The sequence below is a fragment of the Lissotriton vulgaris genome, chromosome 5, assembly GCF_964263255.1.
Source record: "Lissotriton vulgaris chromosome 5, aLisVul1.2, whole genome shotgun sequence".
NCBI classification, from domain to species: domain Eukaryota; kingdom Metazoa; phylum Chordata; class Amphibia; order Caudata; family Salamandridae; genus Lissotriton; species Lissotriton vulgaris.
This window is the reverse complement of record NC_141693.1, coordinates 710,276,672-710,299,144: the sequence shown is the minus strand read 5'-3', so window position 1 is coordinate 710,299,144 and position 22,473 is coordinate 710,276,672. Positions and strand designations below refer to the sequence as shown.

At 47.3% G+C, this 22,473-nt stretch overlaps 1 protein-coding gene across 6 annotated transcripts in view; it reads left to right on the top strand.

Annotated features, from left to right (window-relative positions):
* Positions 1-22,473, top strand: part of GBF1 (golgi brefeldin A resistant guanine nucleotide exchange factor 1) — a 2,509,897-nt gene that overhangs the window by 1,831,557 nt on the left and 655,867 nt on the right. For all 6 annotated transcript variants that reach the window (XM_086922141.1, XM_086922138.1, XM_086922142.1 and 3 more), the window contains exon 30: positions 18,192-18,411. In XM_086922141.1, coding sequence (XP_086778267.1) covers positions 18,192-18,411 — 220 coding nt within the window. The remainder of the gene's footprint in view (positions 1-18,191; positions 18,412-22,473) is intronic.

The following is a 22,473-nucleotide window of genomic DNA, read 5'->3' as shown; positions in this document are numbered from 1 at the left end:
GGTCATTTTCAGCAGCAGGAGGGGCTCTCCATGAGCACGGGAGCCCCGCTAGCTGACACGCAAATCTTCCGGCTGACGGGCACAGGAGCGCTTCTGCACAGGAGCGCGGGGTAGGCTCCCGCCTGCTTCCTGTTTTTTTGCGGCCCGCCCCGTCCCAACACAGGTTGCCTGGCTTCCTGTTCAAGCCGGGCTGCGGCGGTGAGTTTTTATTATTTCATGCGACTAATTTTTGTGTTTTTATATAGCGCGGACTTTACCCAAAGGCGTCGGAGCGCTTCACACCAGGAACAGTAAAGATACATGAGGAGAAAATTACAAGTGCGCAAATTACAAAAGCAAATGTATAACAGCTGTGAGCCCGTGCCTGAAACGGTATGAAAACAGCAGTAGGCCTGAATTATTTATTGGCAAAGCCAACATACCTTTGAGGATGGATTATTATTGCACTGTGTTAAAACCAATGACCGACTCACTTGCCATTCATTTAATCTACAGTGCATCGCATCCCATAAGCCCACTTCTTCGAAATCAGACTGCCATATGGGAATCATATTTTCCTTGCTGCATCATTATTTTCCATTCATGTTCAGAAGCAAGAAGTCCGCCACCTTGGATCAGAATAGAAACAACAGACTAAGCACAGTACTATTCCAAGACAGCCAGACATGCTATGTATATTTTTGTACCTATTTTTATTGTACGCACTTGCCTGCCAAAATTATATGCTACATTGATCTTTTCCTGCCTTTATTATTTTAATATATCCTTCATATTTTTCTTGAGAATATGAGGGTGTTTTTGTGGGTTCGTAAGTGGATGAATGCAAGAATGAGTCAGTTGATGGATGGATGGATGGATGGATGGATGGATCATTGCAAGCTTGAATGGCAGAGCGCACGTGTGATTGGGTATGGAGACATAAAATTCACCAGTGACCGAAGTGGCACTTGCAACTATGAGCCAGACGTTTTCACATTGCAGATGCTTCGTAGCGTTGTAGATGCTGTCACAGAAAGTTTCTGTCCCATCTTTATAACCAAGCTGCAGGCAGTTTGTGGGTAATCAAGCAGTTCCCTTCAGTGAATGGTTATGCGTGCTTCTGATCTTTTGCTATTTTCACGCAGACTGGTCCAGCAATGTTCTTTGTCACAAGTGTCAGCAGAAAGGCAAAGTGTGGGTGGAAGGCGGGCGTGAGAGTCCTCTCCCATAAGCAATCCAAAGCAAAATCACAAGCCCAAGGGAAACTGCCCGCTTTAACACCTTTTAATATACACACGCCCACGTGCACGCTCTTTCTCTCTTCCCCCCTCTCTCGCGCACACACACAGGCACTTACGCACACATGCATTCTCGCTTTCTTTGGTGTGTAGTGCCGAAGTACCATTTATTCCTGCTAGGCATGGTAAGCCATTCATGGGTGCTTTTATTATGATACAAGGACCCCTTGCTCCCTGCCAGGCCTCTAGCACTTGTGGCGTGGTGGGGGTAGTTACAGTAAGACCTTCACTGGTGCTTTTACCTTCACTGTGGTATGATACAAGGACCCCTTTGCTCCCTTTCAGGCCTCAAGCACTGGTGGCCTAGTGGTGGCAGTGCTCAGTGCCGAAGCACTTTTGCCTTCTGCTATGCACGGTAAGGCATTCATTGGTGCTCACTGCTTTCAATAGGGCCATGGCTTGACAGCAGGCAGGCCTTTGCTCCCTATCAAGTCTCCAGCAGTGGTGGTGCATCATTCATTCCAGCTGCTCAGGGCTGGTGCCTGTTAATGATTCTCCTGCAGCTGCGGAGTCAGCAGTGGGTGCGTTTGTGAAAGGCTAGGGTGGTGTGTGTGCGTTCCCTCACACCTTTTCCTGCGCTACTCCATGCTCCCGCTTGTCCCTCGTGTGTATATTACAGAGGTCCGAAAAACACAGCATTTGAAATACCTAAAACACAAAAATATTGCATGAGAACCGGTGCCGCGGGACGCCTTTCCTCTCATTGATAGGATATACCCGCTCTCCCTACAACTCTCTCTTTTTCACCTACACAAGCTCTATCCCTCTCACACATGCATGCACTCACACATGCATACTCTCTCTCCCTCTCACACACACATGCACGCACTATCTTTCTCACACACACATAGGCACACATGCACGCTCTCTCGCACTCACACACACAAGCATACTCACACATGCAGGCTCTGCTCTTTCTCTCCCCCTCACACACACATGCACGCTATCTCTCTCTCTCACAAACACACACACACAAGCACGCACGCATGCACATTCTCTTTCTCACACACATGCAACCAACCACACATGCACAACCACACACACGCACAACCACACGCACAACCACACACACAAACCACACACACAAACCATACACACACAAACCATACACACACAACCACACACACAACCACAACCACACACACAACCACACTGTGAGAAGTTGGCCTGATATATAGTGCTCACTATTCTAGTGATCACTGTGTATCATTCCAAACGACCCTTATTGATGATTGGTTGTAATTCAACCTTATAGGCCAGCTATCCTAGTAGCGTGGACAAAAGCAGTCTTTAGGCTAAACCCTGTTAATGATTCTCCTGAAGCTGCGGAGTCAGCAGTGGGTGCGTTTGTGAAAGGCTAGGGTGGTGTGTGTGCGTTCCCTCACACCTTTTCCTGCGCTACTCCATGCTCCCGCTTGTCCCTCGTGTGTATATTACAGAGGTCCGAAAAACACAGCATTTGAAATACCTAAAACACAAAAATATTGTATGAGAACCGGTGCCGCGGGACGCCTTTCCTCTCATTGATAGGATATACCTGCTCTCCCTACAACTCTCTTTTTCACCTACACAAGCTCTCGCCCTCTCACACATGCAGGCTCTGCTCTCTTTCTCTCCCCCTCACACACACATGCACGCTATCTCTCTCTCTCACACACACACACAAGCATGCACACATGCACATTCTCTTTCTCACACACATGCAACCAAACACACATGCACAACCACACATGCACAACCATACACACGCACAACCACACGCACAACCACACGCACAACCACACACACAAACCACACACACAAACCATACACACACACAAAACCACACACACAACCACAACCACACACACAACCACACTGTGAGAAGTTGGCCTGATATATAGTGCTCACTATTCTAGTGATCACTGTGTATCATTCCAAACGACCCTTATTGATGATTGGTTGTAATTCAACCTTATAGACCAGCTATCCTAGTAGCGTGGACAAAAGCAGTCTTTAGGCTAAACTCTAGAGGGTGTGTTAAGCCAGCTGTTTTACCATCACATATACCCCTTGAACACCACGTGAAAGGACACCACACAAGTTGTTATAAAAATAGAGGATATTTATTTTTAACAAGTCTACCCTGAACTCTTTGAGTCAGGGAGCTAAGCACAATACAAAACTCTTACGAAAATACTACAAGTTGCACAATTTACACAAATGCCCGAGGGGCACGAAAAACCATATACTCTAAAAGTGGAATGCGAAATGCCAGCAGGTGAGTAACACGATCCAGAGGCTTCAGGACCGCTAGGCCTAGGTAGATCGGGTGCAGAGTGTGAACTCTTACGCTGGATGCGGGACAAAGTCTGTGGATGCTAGCAATTCTAAAGTTACTGTTTCCGGACGAATCCGACTAGGTAGACTAAAAACGAAAAAGGATCTGGACACTTGGATAGTGAACCTATGTTGGAGCATCGAAATGCTCGGGTTACCTAGTCCAGGGGCTGCGGCTGCAGAGGGTTCAAAAGACGTCGGGAATCCTCGTTGTAGTCTATGGAGCCTGAAAGAAGATGTTGCTGGCAGGTGACCAGTGAAGATGTTTGGTTTGATCCAAGGCTGGATCGGTCATGGAGACGACCTGAAAGCAGAGGGGACTCTTAATCACTAGCCAGTGATTGTGTGGGCACCAGGATGGCACCGGATGAGGTCACCGCGATCAGGTGAGTGGGCGTCGCTGGACTCTGCAGCCACACGGGCCAGGAGGCGTTGTCGGCGACCAGGCTGGAGATGCGAACTATCCCACGAGGGTGTCTGCTGTCGGCGATGCTGGATCCAAGCTTGGAGCAACAAACCTTGGCAAAGGCAAGCCCACACGGTGGAGTCAAAATGGCGTCTGGAGTGGACCAGGAGTGTCCGGGGTGCTCCTCTTTTGGGAGGGAGCAAGGGCCAGTCTGGAGAAACCAGACCAGCGGTGAAAACATCGTGGTACGTCGTCAGGAGAGTCACTGGCCAACGGGCAAGTGACCGGACAACGTGGCAAGCAGCAAAAGAGCAGAAGGGCCCCACGCAGATCTCGTGGATGCTGGGGGGCTGGACTTCGGTGCTGGAGCTGCTCTGGGTTGGGGCTTCTCAAACCCCAGTGCACTCACTCGAGGATCCCTCGGCGGTCGTGCTGGTTAAGTGTCGTGCAGGTTTTGAAGATGGCCGGTCCCTCAGGTCTCGTCACACCCACGAATCTCAGCTGGGCTGATGATGCAGGTAGAGGTCAGAGATGGCGGGGAATCCGGGTCTCGTCGAGCTGGTCAGTCTTGATCCGGAGGATGGACGTGCAGCAAACCGCAACAGCTTAGGTGGTGCCTGCGGGTGCAGGGTGGCTACTCCTTAGCCACAAGGGAGAGTCTTCAGAGAATGTCAAGAGTTCCTTTCGTGGAAAGTAGTTCAAGATTCAAGATTATCTAATTTGGGAAGGGGACCCGCTCCTACCTTTATCCTAAGAAAAGGGGCTGGCACGCGACTAGGTCCTGCCCATGGGTGGGACCAGGAGGAGGTGGTTCTCTTCCAGGGGATCCTCATCAATAGTCATAAGCACTGAATATTCCCGCCCATGTGCGGGACCCCGGAAACAATATAAAAATATATATGTATAAAACACATATATCTCGCTCCACATATATGTATGTACATATATCATTTTTCTCACATCAATGCAGCCCCAAAAACTGAGGCTAAACAATGCAAACACATATACATGAACTGCAATTAGTAAGGAATCAAAAAACACATTAGGTCAAAAAACCCTTGAACTTTGTGTTTTAATGAGTCAAACCACTCATAAATCCTGAAAATTGCTTATAAATAGACATTGTTAGCCCTCAGGCTGCATTGCAAAACAATACCATAGAAAATGAAACCATTTTCACAATAACTGGCACTGTGCCTTTAAGGCAGCCCTGACCCCAGGCTTCCCATCATGCCTCAGGGGTGACAGTTAGGACAGTTGTTCTTTCCGGCTCCTTCAGTCAGGACCCTGGTGAAACAGCTCCCTTTCTTTTTGACTTTCTGTCAAGAAAATACTTAGCTTTTACTAGATTTTTTGGCTTCACTCGACGTCTTTTAGACATAGAGTGCTGTTTGAACACTTTTTGTGCTTAAAAAAGGTATTTTTCCTGTAAAAAAATGCCTTCTCTCTTCAACAACTGTCCTTCATGTGGAAGGAAAAAGGCAAAGACTGACTCTCATTCAGTCTGTATCCTGTGTCTACCAGACTCTCATTCCTCTAAAACCTGTGAACACTGCCAGGTTTTATCTTCAAGGACTCTTAAGGATCGAGAGAGGATTAGAGCTTATGGACTTTCTGAGAGAGGAAGATCTCCCAAGAAGCAGAAAAGTCGGAAGACACGGTCGACGTCGAGAGGAGCCCCGACTGGTTCGCATTCGACGTCGGGATCGGCGTTGGAGAAGCAGTCGACGGCGACGAAGAAGATGTCTTCAGCGTCTACATCGAAGGTACCTCCGCTTCAGTCAGCGTCGAGGGACAGGTCGCCGTCGCAGCGGAAGAGCTCGACGGCGAGCCGTATGACGTCGAAACAGCATCGTCATGCTGTGACGTCGAGGCATTCTCCGTCGACGTCGGACCATCGACGTTCGGCGTCGAGTCATCCTCCGTCGACGACTAGCCATGGTCGTTCGACGTCGAGGGAGCCTCTGTCGACACATTATCGGTCGACGTCGATGCAGCCAACGTCGACGCCTGGACGAGAGCGTTCGACGTCGGAGCGGCATTTGGAGTCGAGGCACGCCCAGTCGCCGTCAAATCAACGACGATCGGCGTCGAAACAGCCTCCATCGACGTCGAGCAGACAGCCTTCAACGTCGAAGGACAGCCATCGCCACCCGAGGTCGACGGGAAAATCACGGTCGACGTCGAGGGAGCGTCTTCCTGCTCGGCGCTCGGTGTCGATACAACCACCGCCGAGGGATCAGCAAAGGTCTAGGGAGAGAAGTTCTTCGCAAACAAAGAACGTTACTCCTACAAAATCAAAGGAGGTGGTTCGAGACAAGGAAGGTGACTCAGGCCATGTCCAGACTCATGCCCTGGAGCCGCAGTTGGGTTCTCCAGGCTTAGCATCGGCTGCGGAGGTGGAACAATCTCCAGTGCAGGATCCCCCTGCCAAGAGACGGAGACTTGCAGAAGAAAGATCTCGCTCAAGATCTCCTTCTGGATCTCTGGTGAGCCTTTCCTCATCATCCTCATCATCTCGGAGATCCTCAAATGGACGGAGCGGCGCATCTAACAGGGGGAGGTCCGAATCACCTGCAGGATCGAACGGAACGACCTCTACGGTCGCGTACACCTGAGAGGGATCCCGTCCACAAATCTCCTTCGGTTCATCTTTCCCCAAGGTGGAATAGACCTCTTCACCACTGGGCAAAGGACAAGGAGACGGCAGAGCGCCTAAAACGATATCGAGACCAACCTCTTCCCCGCAGAGAAAGGTCTCGTTCTAGACACTCAAGCAGGAGGCATTCTCGTCACAGAGAGAGATCTCGTTCCAAGACGCGTTCTAGCAGAAGAACTAGGTCCAGGAGGGCAAGTAGTTCTTCAAGTTCGTCGAGAACACGATCGCACAGGGATTACTCCCCGACTCTTACAAACAGTCCACTTTCAAGAGTGTCTCCAACTGAGGATATTTTCTCATTCCAAGATATCTTGGGCAGAGGAGCCCTGAAACTGGGAGTGCCGATGACAGCTCCACAAGTCAAGACGACTGTCATATTCGAAACCCTGCAACACAGATCAGCACCCAAACCGTTGTTGCCGCTGGTTCCGGGTATAATGGATCATGTGAATGAAGTCTTCCTCACTCCGGCAACGGTGAAGTCCGTTCCAGCGAGGATTCTCAAAAAGTATCGTCCTCCGGAAGAGGATCCTCTGTTCCTCAAAGCTGATCCCCCGCCAGATTCAGTGATCATTACGGCGGCAAGGAAATCCAATGCGGTGGCTTCCTCATCCACGGTACCTCCGGATAAGGACAGCAAGGTGCAGGACTCATGGGGGAGAAGGGTGTGTAACACCTCAGCCTCTTTCCTCAAGGTTTCTAACGCGGAGGCCCTGCTCGGCAGGTATGACAGGTCTCTGTGGGACTCTCTTCAGAAATTTACCGCAAAGCTCCCTGAAGAAGACAGAAAGGACTTTGAGGAGGTTCTGATGGAGGGCAGTCAAGTCTCCAACCAGATTATAGGTTCAGCAGCAGATGGGGCAACTCTGGCGGCACATGGCTATGTGCACGGAGTAACAGCAAGAAGAACATCTTGGTTACGCCTCACAGCATTAAAACCGGAGGCTCAAGCAAGAATCCTGAACCTTCCTTTTTCAGGCACATCTCTCTTTGGAGCGAGTGCGGATGAAAAAATGCAGCGGATGAAGACCGAGTTAGACACTCTCAAAGCGGTGGGACTCGAGAAGAAAAAGGAATTTAAGAAGAAATTCTGTTCGAACAACAAGGGTTATTCGAAGCAGAGGGTTCAAACCCCTCAATGGCAGAAAGGCCAGAACCAACAAGGCCAACAAAAGACACAGTACAAAGGCAAGGGCAATTCCAAGGGAAATGGAAACCAGCGCCAAGGCAACAACTTCAATAAAGCGCAGCAGAAGCAATGAGTTTTCACCTCCCCCAGCGCCGTTACCCACTCCAGTGGGGGTAAGCATTGCGCATCACAGAAAAGAGTGGCAGTCCATCACCAAAGATCAATGGGTGTTGTCTACGCTGCAGAATGGATACTGTCTTCGTTTCCATCGTCTACCTCCGCACGTTTCCCCGATGTCAACATCAAGTCACCAGCTACAAAGGTTAAAAGCAGAAGTAGCTACACTCCTCGAGAAAGAAGCCATCGAGAGAGTTCCGGTGTCACAGAGGGGGAAAGGAGTGTACTCGAGGTATTTTCTGGTCAGAAAAAAGGGCCAGAAGGAAGAATACAGGCCCATTCTGGACTTGAGAACACTCAATCTGCATGTACGAAAAGAAAAGTTTCGCATGTTGGCGCTTCATCAGATATATCCACATCTCAGGCAGGGGGATTGGATGTGTTCGATGGACCTTCAAGATGCGTACTTCCATATTCCAATACGGCAAGATCACAGAAGATTCCTTCGGTTCCGGGTGGGGACCTCTCACTACCAGTTCAAAGTCCTCCCGTTTGGGTTGAAGTCGGCTCCCAGAGTGTTCACCAAGTGTGTCGCAGTGGTGGCGGCAGCTCTACGCCGCAGGGGAGTCTTCGTATACCCATACTTAGACGATTGGCTGTTGAAAGGTCCCACTCCAGGCAATGTAAGGAATCAATTCAAGACATGCATAGAACTTTGTCAACGTCTAGGCCTGCATGTCAATTTCAACAAGTCTGTCTCACAACCAACTCAGAGGATCCACTTCCTAGGAGCTCTGCTAGACTCCGAAGTAGGAAAAGTGTTTCCTTCAGAGGAGAGACAGTCTTCGATAGCGCTCAAGTGCCTGCAAGTTCTTCTCCACAGGACCCAGAAGGTGCGGAAGATATCCTCGCTCTTGGGGTCGATGGCTTCCTGCATCTTCCTAGTACCGAACGCCAGACTTCGGATGCGTCCTCTTCAGCAGGATCTGGAGGACAAATGGGACCAACATTCAGATCAGTGGGACGATCGGATCACTTTGTCGGAGGTTGCTCAATCATCCCTCCAATGGTGGACAAAGAGACAGAACATGCAGATGGGAGTCCTCTTCCATCAGCCGCCTCCAATACAAACGATCATCACAGATGCATCATTGCAAGGATGGGGAGCGCACATGGGACCCCTACAAATGCAGGGTCTGTGGTCTCCCAAGGAAAGCACTTATCATATCAACTTGCTGGAGTTGAGAGCGGTTCACCTGGCTCTCAAAGCGTTCCTTCCCTCGCTTCAAGAGAAAATGATTCTAGTACAGACGGACAACACCACCACGATGTACTATTTAAACAAGCAGGGAGGAACACGCTCAAGGACTCTGTCTCTGGAAGCTCAGCGCATCTGGCATTGGCTTCTAGCTCGCAAGTTGTCTGTTCAGGCAGTCCACCTCCCAGGAGAGCAGAACGTGAGGGCGGACGCTCTAAGTCGGCACTTCGAAGACAGAGAAGACTGGGTTCTCAACGACGAAGTGCTAGACGACATTTTCCAGTCTTGGGGTCGTCCTTCAATAGATCTCTTCGCAGACGACGAAACCACCAAATGCCCAAGCTTCGCCTCCAGGTTCTATCGACCAGGAACGAGAGGGAATGCTCTGTTAATGGACTGGTCGGGGCAGTTTGTGTACGCCTTCCCACCCCTTCCGCTAATCCCGAAGGTGGTGAGCAAGCTGAACCACTCGTGCACAACGATGATCCTGATTGCACCCGACTGGCCGAGACAATGGTGGTACACAGACCTACTTCACCTATCAGTGTCTCCTCACAAGAGGCTTCCATGCAGGCAGGACCTGTTGTCGAAGATGAACGGGAGGATTCACCATCCCAACCTTCCGTCACTGAACTTGGCAGCTTGGCTCCTGAGGTCATACAGTACGGACACCTAGGGCTGCCACAGGACTGCATGGACATTCTGAAAGAAGCACGACGCCCTTCCACTAGACATTCGTATGCATGCAAGTGGAAGAGATTCTATATGTGGTGCATGCAGAATGGTCACAATCCGATAAAAAGTCAGGAAGAAGCAGTTCTCCCATACTTGTTGTACCTGACTAAAGCAGGTTTGAAGTTTAACTCCATTAAGGTGCATTTAGCCGCTATTACAGCCTATAGGCGATCACCTTCACAAACTTCTTTTTTTCAGCTTCCTGCAGTAAAAGATTTCCTGCAGGGTCTAAAGAAAGTGTACCCTCCTGTTCGGCCTCCTGCTCCGCCTTGGGAGCTGAACCTAGTCCTATCAAAATTGATGGGTTCACCTTTTGAACCTATTCATAAAGCTTCTTTACAGCATATTTCCTGGAAAGCGGCTTTTTTGATAGCGATTACGTCAGCCCGTAGGGTGAGCGAAATTCAGGCCCTATGTACTAAAGAACCGTATACGGTTTTTCATCTGAACAGAGTGGTGCTTAGAACGCATCCTTCTTTCCTGCCTAAAGTGGTGTCTGATTTTCATGTCAATCAGTCTATCTCTTTACCCACTTTCTTTCCTAATCCCTCTACTCCAGCTGAGAGGGCATTACACTCTCTGGACCTGAAAAGGGTTTTAAAGTTCTATCTGGACAGGTCCAAGTCTATTCGACAGTCTGATCAATTGTTTGTTAACTACGGTTCGATCAGGACTGGTCATGCAGCCTCGAAACGTTCTATCTCCAGGTGGATCGTTTCGTGTATCAAGCTTGCTTACCAATTGGCACGGAAGACTTTAGGGGGTTCCCCTAAGGCGCATTCTACTAGAGGTAGAGCAGCCACGGTGGCTTACCTTCAGGATGTACCCATGTCTGAGATTTGTAAAGCGGCGACCTGGAGGTCTGTCCATACATTTACCAGACATTACTGTCTAGATTCTGACACGAGAGCAGATACCCAGGTGGGCCAGGCCTCCCTGAGGAATCTGTTTAACAGCTAGAGTTTCTTTTGGCTGTTATGATTGGTTGGGTCATGTACTTCTCATTTACCTGCAGGTGGTTGATGGGCTTGCTATTCTATTCAGTGCTTATGACTATTGATGAGGATCCCCTGGAAGAGAAGGATAAGTTACTTACCTGTAATCCTAGTTCTCTTCCAGGGGTATCCTCATCAAAGTCATAAGCAACCCACCCGCCTCCCCAGGTAAATGAGATTTGGTACTGTTTTTGTTTTCAATCTTGTGGTGAGCCCTGTCTTCAGGGTTATGCAAAGAACAACTGACCTAACTGTCACCCCTGAGGCATGATGGGAAGCCTGGGGTCAGGGCTGCCTTAAAGGCACAGTGCCAGTTATTGTGAAAATGGTTTCATTTTCTATGGTATTGTTTTGCAATGCAGCCTGAGGGCTAACAATGTCTATTTATAAGCAATTTTCAGGATTTATGAGTGGTTTGACTCATTAAAACACAAAGTTCAAGGGTTTTTTGACCTAATGTGTTTTTTGATTCCTTACTAATTGCAGTTCATGTATATGTGTTTGCATTGTTTAGCCTCAGTTTTTGGGGCTGCATTGATGTGAGAAAAATGATATATGTACATACATATATGTGGAGCGAGATATATGTGTTTTATACATATATATTTTTATATTGTTTCCGGGGTCCCGCACATGGGCGGGAATATTCAGTGCTTATGACTTTGATGAGGATACCCCTGGAAGAGAACTAGGATTACAGGTAAGTAACTTATCCTTACAGCCCTCTCCTTTGTCCGGTCTCTCCCCAGCTCAGGGGCTGGGGTGCCCCTGGAACTGGTTTGAGCCGACATATGCACAGTGAGCACCGGGGTGCCACTTGCAGTCACCTTCCTCTCAGCCCTGCCTACCTGGGATACACAAATTCCTGTCTGGGATGGTGCTGGCACCGCCCCTGACAGGAAACCCTTTATCCGAGCCCTTCTCGCTGGAAGGACTCCCAGCAGCAGGAGGTCAGACTTGTGTCTGTGGTGGCAGCATCCATTTTGTGATGCTGAGGCTCGAGTTAACTGTAACCGGGGTTCACAGTTACATACATGTCGTGTCCCTCTAGAAGGGTGGAATGCTAACCCCGTCGCCAGAATTGGCGAGGGGTTAGTATTCCAATTCGTATGACACCTTACTCGACATGTTTTGATAATGCGATACCAAAGTTAGCAAATGTAAATGTATAGGCATTTATATAGCGCACTACTTACCCGGAGGGTCCCAAGGCGCTTCGACCGCTGCGAAACCCTTACTGGCTTCCCTGAGAGATGGTCCCTTAATGGGTATCTCCAGGGTGAGACCAGGCATCCCCGGCGGTCTGGTGGGGCCGTTAGTGAAGATGAGGCAAGCTAATGCCCAGAGTTGCCGAGTGTGATCGCTGATCAGAGTGGGCACTGAGGCGAGAGAATTATCGAGTCCGCTGACCCTGGTCCAGAAACCTGCCGCGCTGGGAATCGAACCCTGGTCCCGGGCCGTCCTCTGCTCTCGGGTCTGCCGCCTCTAACCAGTGAGCCACACTACTTCACAAATAACCGCGAGGATTATAATGCACTTGAGAGTATATGGTACGCGTTATCATGGAACAGCTATTAGGACTTGGTTCCGCAAGCTGCAAACGGGCTCAGCTCATGCCAGAGCACCATCTCACATAATTCCAAGCACTCTGCCTTCAGGATTGTTAAGGCCTGCCATAGGAGTGACTGATAGGAAGATATGTGTCTATTTTAGGGTTAGATATAGAGATACTTTATCTAAAGCAAAGGGTGATTACACCACCTTGCCCCAGCTGTTGTGCAGCCAATTGTGTCAGATTTGGATGGCCAGCCAGGGGTGGCATAGTACATGCTGCAGCCCCTGGTAGGCCCTGGTTACACCTTTGCCCTGGATACCTAAGGTATGCTATACAGGGACTGATAAGGTGGCCCAGTACCAATTGGTAAATGCACCTAAGGTACATGTATCAATTTAGAGAGAGAACAGCTAGGGTGTGGGTCTGATTAGCAGGCCCACAGCCAGGGAAAGTCTTAAACCAGTGAAGCAAAAAGCAAAAATCTAGGGTGACCATAGGATTGCAGACCCCACTCTCCTACACACACCCAACCACACATCCACAGACACCCACAACAGCACCCACAACTGCACATACACACAACCACACACACACACAACCACACACGCACACCCACACACACACACACCCACACACACCCACACACACCCCCACCCACACACCCCCCCACCCACACACCCCCACACACACAACCCCACCCCACACACACAACCCCACCCCACACACACAACCCCACACACACAACCCACACACACAACCCCACACACACAACCCCACACACACAACCACACACCAGGATAGCAAAACATAGCATAACATAACAAAACAAAGCATAACATAACAAAACAAAGCATAACATAACAAAACATAGCATAGCAAAACATAGCATAGCGAAACAAAACATATCATAGCATAGCAAAACATAGCATAGCATACCAAACACAACAAAACATAACATAACAAAACATAGCAGAGCATAACAAAACATAACATAACAAAACATAGCATAGCAAAACAAAGCATAACACACACAACACACACAACCATCTATCTATCTGTCTATCTATCTATCGCCCTTGCTCTATCTGTCACTCTATCTATCGCCCTCACTCTCTCTATCGCCCTCACTCTCTCTATCGCCCTCACTCTCTCTATCGCCCTCACTCTATCTATCGATCGCCCTCAATCTATCTATCGATCGCCCTCAATCTATCTATCTATCGCCCTCCCTCTATCTACCTATCTCATAGCCCTCCCTCTATCTATCTATCGCCCTCACTCTATTGCATCACCACAGCATCACTCAGCACCACCACAGCATCACTCAGGGGCACCACATCACTATGCGCTACCACAGCATCACTGAATGCCACAGCATCACTCGGCGCCACCACAACATCACTCAGCGCCACAACAGCATCACTCAGCGCCACCACAGCATCAATCTGTGCAACCATTCAACAACTGGTTCAAATATGTTCTCTCAATGTTTCAAGCTTTATTACAAATGTCACAAAAAGATGTTAATATTTCACTTCTGTTCTCGGATTTTCGTCACAATAAAATACACTGAACATAATCTTCACAAAAGTTATTTCAAAAAGTTTTTAGCTATTGCCATTATAAATTACAATAACTTTTATTTAAGTATTCATTATTAAAACAAATAAAAAGCCATTGTTATTTGTAATAGCAATACATCTAAGTCACGGAAATACAACACATATTGCATTACAAATGCTATAGGTGTGACATGTGCGAAAGTTGTAGCTATTGGCATTGTAAATGATAAAGCTATTAATATCGCTATTTTCAAAACCAACACATACATACAAAAATTGTCATTTACAATACCAATAGCTCAAACTTTCCTAATGCGAGACCTATTGCATTGCAAATGCTTGTTATTTTTCCTATTGTCTTTTAGTCCCCTTGGAGCACTCCATCCTTACCGGTTCTACCTGGTTCGATCCTTTTCCTCCCCCTTTTCCTTTCCCCTGCTTCACATACCCCTTTGGACATGTCTATATTTTCTGCTGTTATTGTAACTAATGTTATTGTGCAACACTGTTTTTAACTTTGTAACTCGCTGATCCTTATGTAAAGTGCTCTGATACCTCCGGTTCTAGCCAGCGCTATATAAAACTCAAATAAATAAAAATAAAAAATAAAATATATATATATATATATATATATATATATATTCACTGAAAAAACCATAGGTTATCGACCATATATAGTTAGGAATTTGCATTTACAAAACCTTGAAAATTCATAGAAAAAAACATAGGTTATAGACCATATATAGTTAGGGATTAGCATTTACAAAACCTTATTTTACTTGCACAAAACCATTGAAATTCCATATATAGTTAGTTGCACTAACTATATATCGCGCACCCGCAATCCACTGCTAATGATGTCACATATTACATCATTCATGACATGGTCAGTGACATCACTGATGGCATCACTGATGACATCTCAAATGACATCACTGATGACAACACCCAGTGACTGTATGTTTCTGTAAAGTTAAAATATGTCTTACATATTGAAGAATGAGTGGATGTATAAATGTCTGGATGAAGGATTTAGTAGGTGCATGACTGACTGTATGAGAGAATGATTAAATGTGTCTCACTGAGTGCATGGGTTAGTGGCTAAACTGTCTTAATTTGTGCATCATTATATATGTTGTTCTGTAAACTGCTGCATGTTTAAATCAGTAGCTATATGAGTAACTATATGGGTTATTGAATGGTTGCCCAAGTATTTGTATGGGAGACTGAGTATGTGTGTGGGTGGTTGGGAGGTGTATGACTCTGTGCATAGATGTGTGAGCAGTTGATTCACTAAATGTATGGGTTCAAAAGTGCATGTGGAAACAGCTGTATGGACAGTTGACTGTGTGCATGAGTGTATTGGTGAGTGAATGGATATCTCAGTGCTACATGTCAAAGTAAGTACATATGTAAAACACAGTCCATGTGAGAGTTGACATATATAAATAACTGTGCATAAGAGCCAGTGAATGTGTGAGTGGCTGTATGGATCATTGTGAACTTGTATCAGGGATTGTATAAGACAGTAAATATGTGTTAGTATATGTTTGAATAAGTAAGGTGTGTATAACTGTATAGTTGAGGACATGGAGGTGTGATTGATTTTTTGCATAACTGACTAGGTGTGTGAGTAACTCCATGGATAAGTGACAGTCTGTGAGTGTCTGTTTATACTGATTGTATCTAAGGTTATATTAGAGTCTGAAGATGTTCATTGTATTATCACATAAATGATATCATCAGTGATGTGATCAGTGATGTCATTTGAGATGTCATCAGTGATGTCATCAGTGATGTCATTTGAGATGTCATCAGTGATGTCATCAGTGATGTCACTGACCATGTCATGAATGATGTAATATGTGACATCATTAGCAGTGGATTGCAGATGTGCGATATATAGTTAGTGCAACTAACTATATATGGAATTTCAATGGTTTTGTGCAAGTAAAATAAGGTTTTGTAAATGCTAATCCCTAACTATATATGGTCTATAACCTATGTTTTTTTCTGTGAATTTTCAAGGTTTTGTAAATGCAAATTCCTAACTATATATGATCTATAACCTATGGTTTTTTCGGTGAATTTCATTGGTTTTTTAAAAGCTAATATCTATAGCTGTAAAATATATTCTTTATTACGTGACGTATCACATAGCCCGTGACACGCCTCATGACGCATCGCATAACCGTGACGTATCGTCTCTGCAGCGCAAACAAAACCCGTAACGTAAGCGCGCCGGAGCACGCTTACAGATATATATATATTTTTTTAACCTTAATTAGACAAAATCCACACGTGCACATATCTTGAGGCCTTGCAAAGGCACATCAAACAAACAGTCCCTACAATTTTGCCAAGTTTGGTGGAAATCTACTCCTTTAAATTTTATTTTACTGTTTCTCTTGATTTTCCCCTTGTTACGCTTACCGGAACGCTACCCGGTATGCAAACAAACGCTCCAAAAACACAATATGTCGGACTCCTGTTACGCTGCCGGTTAGCTGCCCGGTAAACGTACCGGGAAGCGCCTCTACCGCGAAAAAGCGCAAGTTTTTTTTTTCTTTTGCCCCGCGTGGCTCTATAATATCCCCCTCATCAATCCTAGGGGGTCAGAAGGGGTCTACCTTGCCTACTTTCCTTCATTTCCCCCTTTGTTTTGGCCTCCTCTTGTCTCTCGATCCTACCGAGAGACAAGATGGCGGCCGCTCCGGACTGTTTAGAATGTTGACAGACACCGGAGAGCCAATTAGCTTTGCTTCGCAAAGTTCCGTTACGCGTCAAGTACGCGAACCGGAGCGCTGCCCGGAGCGCTGTCACAGATATATATCTTTTTTTGAACGTTAATCTCTCAAAAACCACTGGAGCACATATATTGAGACCTAGCAAAGGCACATCGGGCTAACAGTCCGTACAATTTTGCCAAGTTTCGTGCAAATCCATTCAGCTTTCGAGCTAAAAGTGAGGCCAACCGCCCTATGGAAATTAACATGGGAAAAACGCGTTTTGGGACCCCCCTTTTTTCTCGGCCCCCCCTTGACGAACCCCCCCCCCCCCCACAAATTATTAGGGGCTGCTCAGAAACAAAATGTGCCATTTTCCTGAAAATTTCAGCCAATTCCGTCCACAAACGCCAAAGTTATTAGACATAGAATTTTCAAAAATCCCATAGAGAAAAGATCCTAACTATATATACCTACTGGCGACCGCCAGTAGGTAATATATATACATACATACATACATATATACATATATATATATATATATATATATACATATATATATATATATATATATATATATATACATACACATACAGAATCTTAATAAACACAAAAGATCATGGTTAATGCCAGACCTCATTAAGGGCCCAATTACTAAAGTCTCAAAATTGCACCGTGATATATGTCCTTGGATTAGGTGCATATATCCAGCTTTTGTGAATTCACAAGAATTTACAGAAGTTGGCCGAGAGATAGTAGTCCTGGAAAATATTTGTGAACTGCATTTTAGCATGAGCAAATATGCTTATGTAGATTTTCTCATGCGAAAATTTGAGTGTTTGCAAGTTCATTTTCCCTGCAACCACTCTTCTCCTAACCCTGGTTAGAAGTTTTAAGTTTGCCATTATCTGGAGTACATTTTCAATCGTTCTCAGTATGGGAAATATTAGAGAAGAGTTGGTGAAAACACTTAAAACTTACAATTTAGTAGGTTTGCACAGACTCCAAAGGGCATTCTAACCGTGAAAATATTGCTTACTACTACCTTCAGCCCCAGTATGTAGATCTGTAGAAACCTGGCAACATAAGGGAATTGCTAGTATTCAAACCCTACTCTGGTATGAGACCCGGGCATAATGAGAGAGGCTATATCACAGCTCTTATATAAGAAATTGCTGTCATAATTTGTCTCTGCATTATGTTGCACAAAAAGGACAAGTGGATTTTGTTATAGGACAAATAGATTTATGAAGCAAACTGCCCCATGGACAAGTAGATATTTTATTAAATTCCACACCCCTGTACTGGAAAGTTTCAATAAAGAAAGTAGAGCTTAATACTCGCCTTTTGTCCTGGCATAGGATTATTTTCAGACAAGAGTACATTTTTCTTTCCTTGAGGTTTCCTAGTTTTGCAAGACTGTCACTATTGTTTTTTACATTTTTCTTGGCAGGTGCTACTCTCGCTGAGAATTCTCTTGATGATGAAACCAAATGTGTTGTCTCGGGTGAGCCGGCAAGTAGCTTTTGGGCTTCACGAGTTGTTGAAGACCAATGCTGCCAACATCCATGACAGTGGTGACTGGTACACTCTTTTTTCCCTGCTGGAGTGCATTGGGGCTGGAGTGAAGCCACCCTCTGCATTGCAGGTGTCCACACAAGCTGATGACTCAGGTAAGAAAGGGCAACTTATATGTCCTTACATGATAAACATGTAATATAGAGGAGCTTTCACTTGTGGTAAAGGTTACTGTTGGAAAATCTGCTACGTTCATAAACTTGTATAAATTGTTCTCCCTGGTTTAGTTATATTTTGAGAATATACTATTCCCAGAATAGATTATTTTAGAAAATAAAAATCATGTCTGAAAAATGGCACCAATGTTTACAGTTATTTTTTCAGAAATTCTTAAAAATTAAGGATCAGTTATTTGTGTATAAAATGTTGTTTCCTTTGTTCCAGGGGAAGAGGTGTTTGCCAATGGTAAAGCACCTTGTTCGAGGCATGTGGGCTGCTGAATTCATATCTGTGCATAGATCGCCGCCTAGTGTTGGGTCTGGATGATTGCACATTGTTGTCCTGGAAGAGTTTTCGAAGTATCACGAGATAGGTGGCTCTTCCCCTTGACTACAGTGCGCATGGGCATCCTCTCCATCCTCAGATTGTTTTTTTCCGCCATTGGGTTCGGATGTACTTTCTCGACTCTAGTTCGGAAACTTTGTATTGACTCTTTCCTAAGGCCAAAAGGCCTTCAAAGCGTCGGTATTGTCTCGTTCGGTGCCTGTTCCTTTCCAGTTCTTCGAACCGGAAATCGGAAGCTGGTTCTCGCTTCGACACCACAGGCCCAGACTACGACGACGATGGATCTGAGCCCGTTTAAACGATGCCCCGTCTGTAATTCAAAATACCCCCACATCGATGTGCACACAGTGTGCAATAAATGTTTGTCCCCCGAGCACGACGAGGCCAGCTGTATGGCCTGCTCGAAGTTCCGCTCCAAGAAGACGCTTAAACTTCGACGCGCAGCGAGGCAGTCGGCGCAACAGTCGGCGCCCGAACCGGTCAACATCTTTGAGGCCGGTGACGAAAAAGGCGTTGAAGATGATGAAGAAGAAGAAAAAGAGGTTCCTGAGAAGCACTCGGAACCAGCATCGGAGCATGACTCCAACTTCAAGGTGGACGAGCAAGCTGAAGAGTATGTCCACGAAGAAGACGTCGTCTAGGTAGGGGACGACGAAGGGGCCATCGGAGCCGTCGATGACGACTCCAGTGATGAGCCAGGCCCAACCGCAGTAGCGGGCCTATAACTGACATTACGCTCCCTACGGCTCAGGTCGAGGCATCGCCGAAAGGCCTTAGCCAAGATCTTTCTACACGTTCTATAGCCCCGCGTCCAAGCCAGGCTAAGAACACATCTAAAGAGCCATCGGTCGATTCCTCTAAATCGAAACGGAAACCAACTGAGCCGAATTCGAAACCAAAACTACTTAAGATGGTGGTCGGTTCGACGTCGACGCCAGTCCAATCAAAGACTATCGACAACCCTTCGGCGTCAAAAGTACCTGTCGCCTCAGACACTGGAGCGTCGAAGCAGAGCTCAACCGGCAAACACGTCACCTTGACGCCGTCGACGTCGACGCACAAACATGGCCAAAGGCCTCCAAACGAAGAAGGCCGTCGAGCCGAACATTTCGGGGCTCAAGCCACTGCTCAGCAAGCACCTCGAGCCGAAAGCCAAAGCTGACCCGAAACAGGTCTCGTCGACGCCTAAGGCTGGAAATGCTACACGCCGGGAGCTCGAGTCGACGCCATCGAGCAAGCGCCCTCCTCAAGCGCTGAAGCAGCTCGAATCGACCACAACATCAAACTCCAAAACCGTCGGACAGCCTCCGATTAAGTTTGGTCTTCCGCCAACGGCTCGAGCGAAGCAACTCGCACTCCACAGAGGCGCCGAACCTTCCAAGACGTCGTCGGCGCCTTCGAAGCCCGCCACCGAAGGGGTTGTGTTCCACGAACCCTCGTACGACAACCAGTCAAAACTCTTTATCGACGCGGAATCAGGCAGGCTAACCATCCACAAGCGGAAGATCGCGCCTGAACATCCCTTGGAGGGTTACAAAATACCTCTTAAACGGAAGAAGGACTCGGCCACCTCACCAGTTCTCTTTGAGCACGTTCAGGACTATTCGCAGCAGATGGCATATTTTCCAGCACAAAGCGAGGAGGACATGGGTGAAGACTATGGTCAAGCGGCCTTCGCTTATCACGCTGACACTGATCAGGATGAACCACAACAGTGGTCTGAGGCTGTAGATCAAACTATAGACCCTGATGATCCACATGCTGCACCGGACGCACAGTCCGACAACGCAAAACATCGCTAACTGAGGACACGGCAGCGTTTAACGCTTTGATAGAAAGGGTAGCACTCAACCATGACGTGGAGATGCATGCAGAACCAGTGGACGAAGATTTCTTGTTTGACACTTTCTCCACCTCTGAACGTTCCACTAAGACTTTGCCTATGCTTAAAGGGGTCCTCAAGCATGCTGCGGACATTTTCAAAGAACCCACAAAAGCTAGGGTTATCAACCCACGGATTGAGAAAAAGTATAGGCCTGCTCCAGTGGACCCCACCTACATCAAAGTCCAGCTCCCCTTGGACTCCCTTGTAGTGGCCAATGCCCGCAAGAGGGCAAATTCACAAACTAGTGGTGACGCTCCACCTCCGGACAAGGAATCAAAGATTCTGGAGGCGTCAGGAAAGCGAGTGGCAGCACAGGCTGCTAATATTTGGAGGATATCCAATACACAGGCCTTGTTGGCTAGATACGACAGGGCGCACTACGACACACTAGAACAGTTGTTACAACACCTGCCCGATATGTACAAAGAGGGAGCAGAGATGATTATACAAGAAGGGAAATTAATTTCTAATGCGTCCATCAAATGCGCACTGGACGCAGCAGACACGGCAGCTAGGGCCATAAACACTAGTGTGATGCTAAGACGTCACGCATGGCTCCGCATCTCTGGTTTCAAGCCCGAAATTCAAACAACTCTGCTCAACCAGCCGGTTAACCCGGACTTCCTTTTTGGTCCCGAGGTAGACACAACACTCGAAAAAATAAAAAAGGACACTGAGACAGCCAAATCCATGGGGGCTCTGCAATCTCAGTAGTTTCGGGGCAGTTCCTTTCGTCGCTCCGGTAATAGGGGAGCCTCTAGAGGACAGGCTTTACAGCAGGCCCAGTACACCAAAGGGAGCACGCAATCCACCTACACAAAGAATACCAGAGGTGGATACCGTGGGAACAGCGCCAAAGGCAGAGGACGTGGCAATAACAACGCCAGATCCTCCGCTCCCAACAAACAGTGACGCCTTGTCACTGCCCCCCGACCATCTAACACCTGTCGGGGGAAGACTCCAGCAGTTCCTGCCAGTCTGGGAAGGCATTATCACGGACAGGTGGGTGAGACAACTTATCCGATACGGCTATTGTCTAGAACTAACCTCCACCCCCCCCCCCCCCCCCCCCCCAACATACCCCCAAGGCACCGTCCTATGTCCGCAGAGCACATGCACTTATTGCAGCAAGAAGTACTCTCCATGCTGCAAAAAGGGGCAATAGAGCTCATGCCTGCAGAAGAACAAGGTACAGGGGTGTACTCTCTGTACTTCTTAATCCCAAAAAAGGACGGATCCCTGCGGCCCATTCTAGACCTCAGACCCCTCAACCAATACATCCTTTCAGAACACTTTCATATGTTAACCTTACAGCAGGTCCTGCCGTTGCTCAGTCAGGGCGACTTCCTAGCGACCCTGGACCTCAAGGATGCATATTTCCACATTCCCATTCACCAAGTGCTTAGCGACCGTGGCTGCGCACCTTTGCACCTTCGCAGACAACATGTTCACGTCTATCCCTACCTGGACGACTGGCTCGTTCAGGCCAAGTCAGCCCAGCAGTGTGCCAGCCACATGTCGCTCACGATTCACCTCCTTCACAGTCTGGGGTTCTCACTCAACTACACAAAGTCTCACCTGCAGCCAGCCCATGTGCGACAGTTCTTAGGGGCAACCTTGAACACTCTCACGGCAACAGCGCAGCCGAACTCTGCCAGGGTCGACAGCATGCAGCTGCTCATTCGGAGGTTCAGGCCTCAACAATCACTCCCAGCGCAGGTGTTCATGCAACTGATCGGTATGATGGCATCCTGCATATTCATAGTCC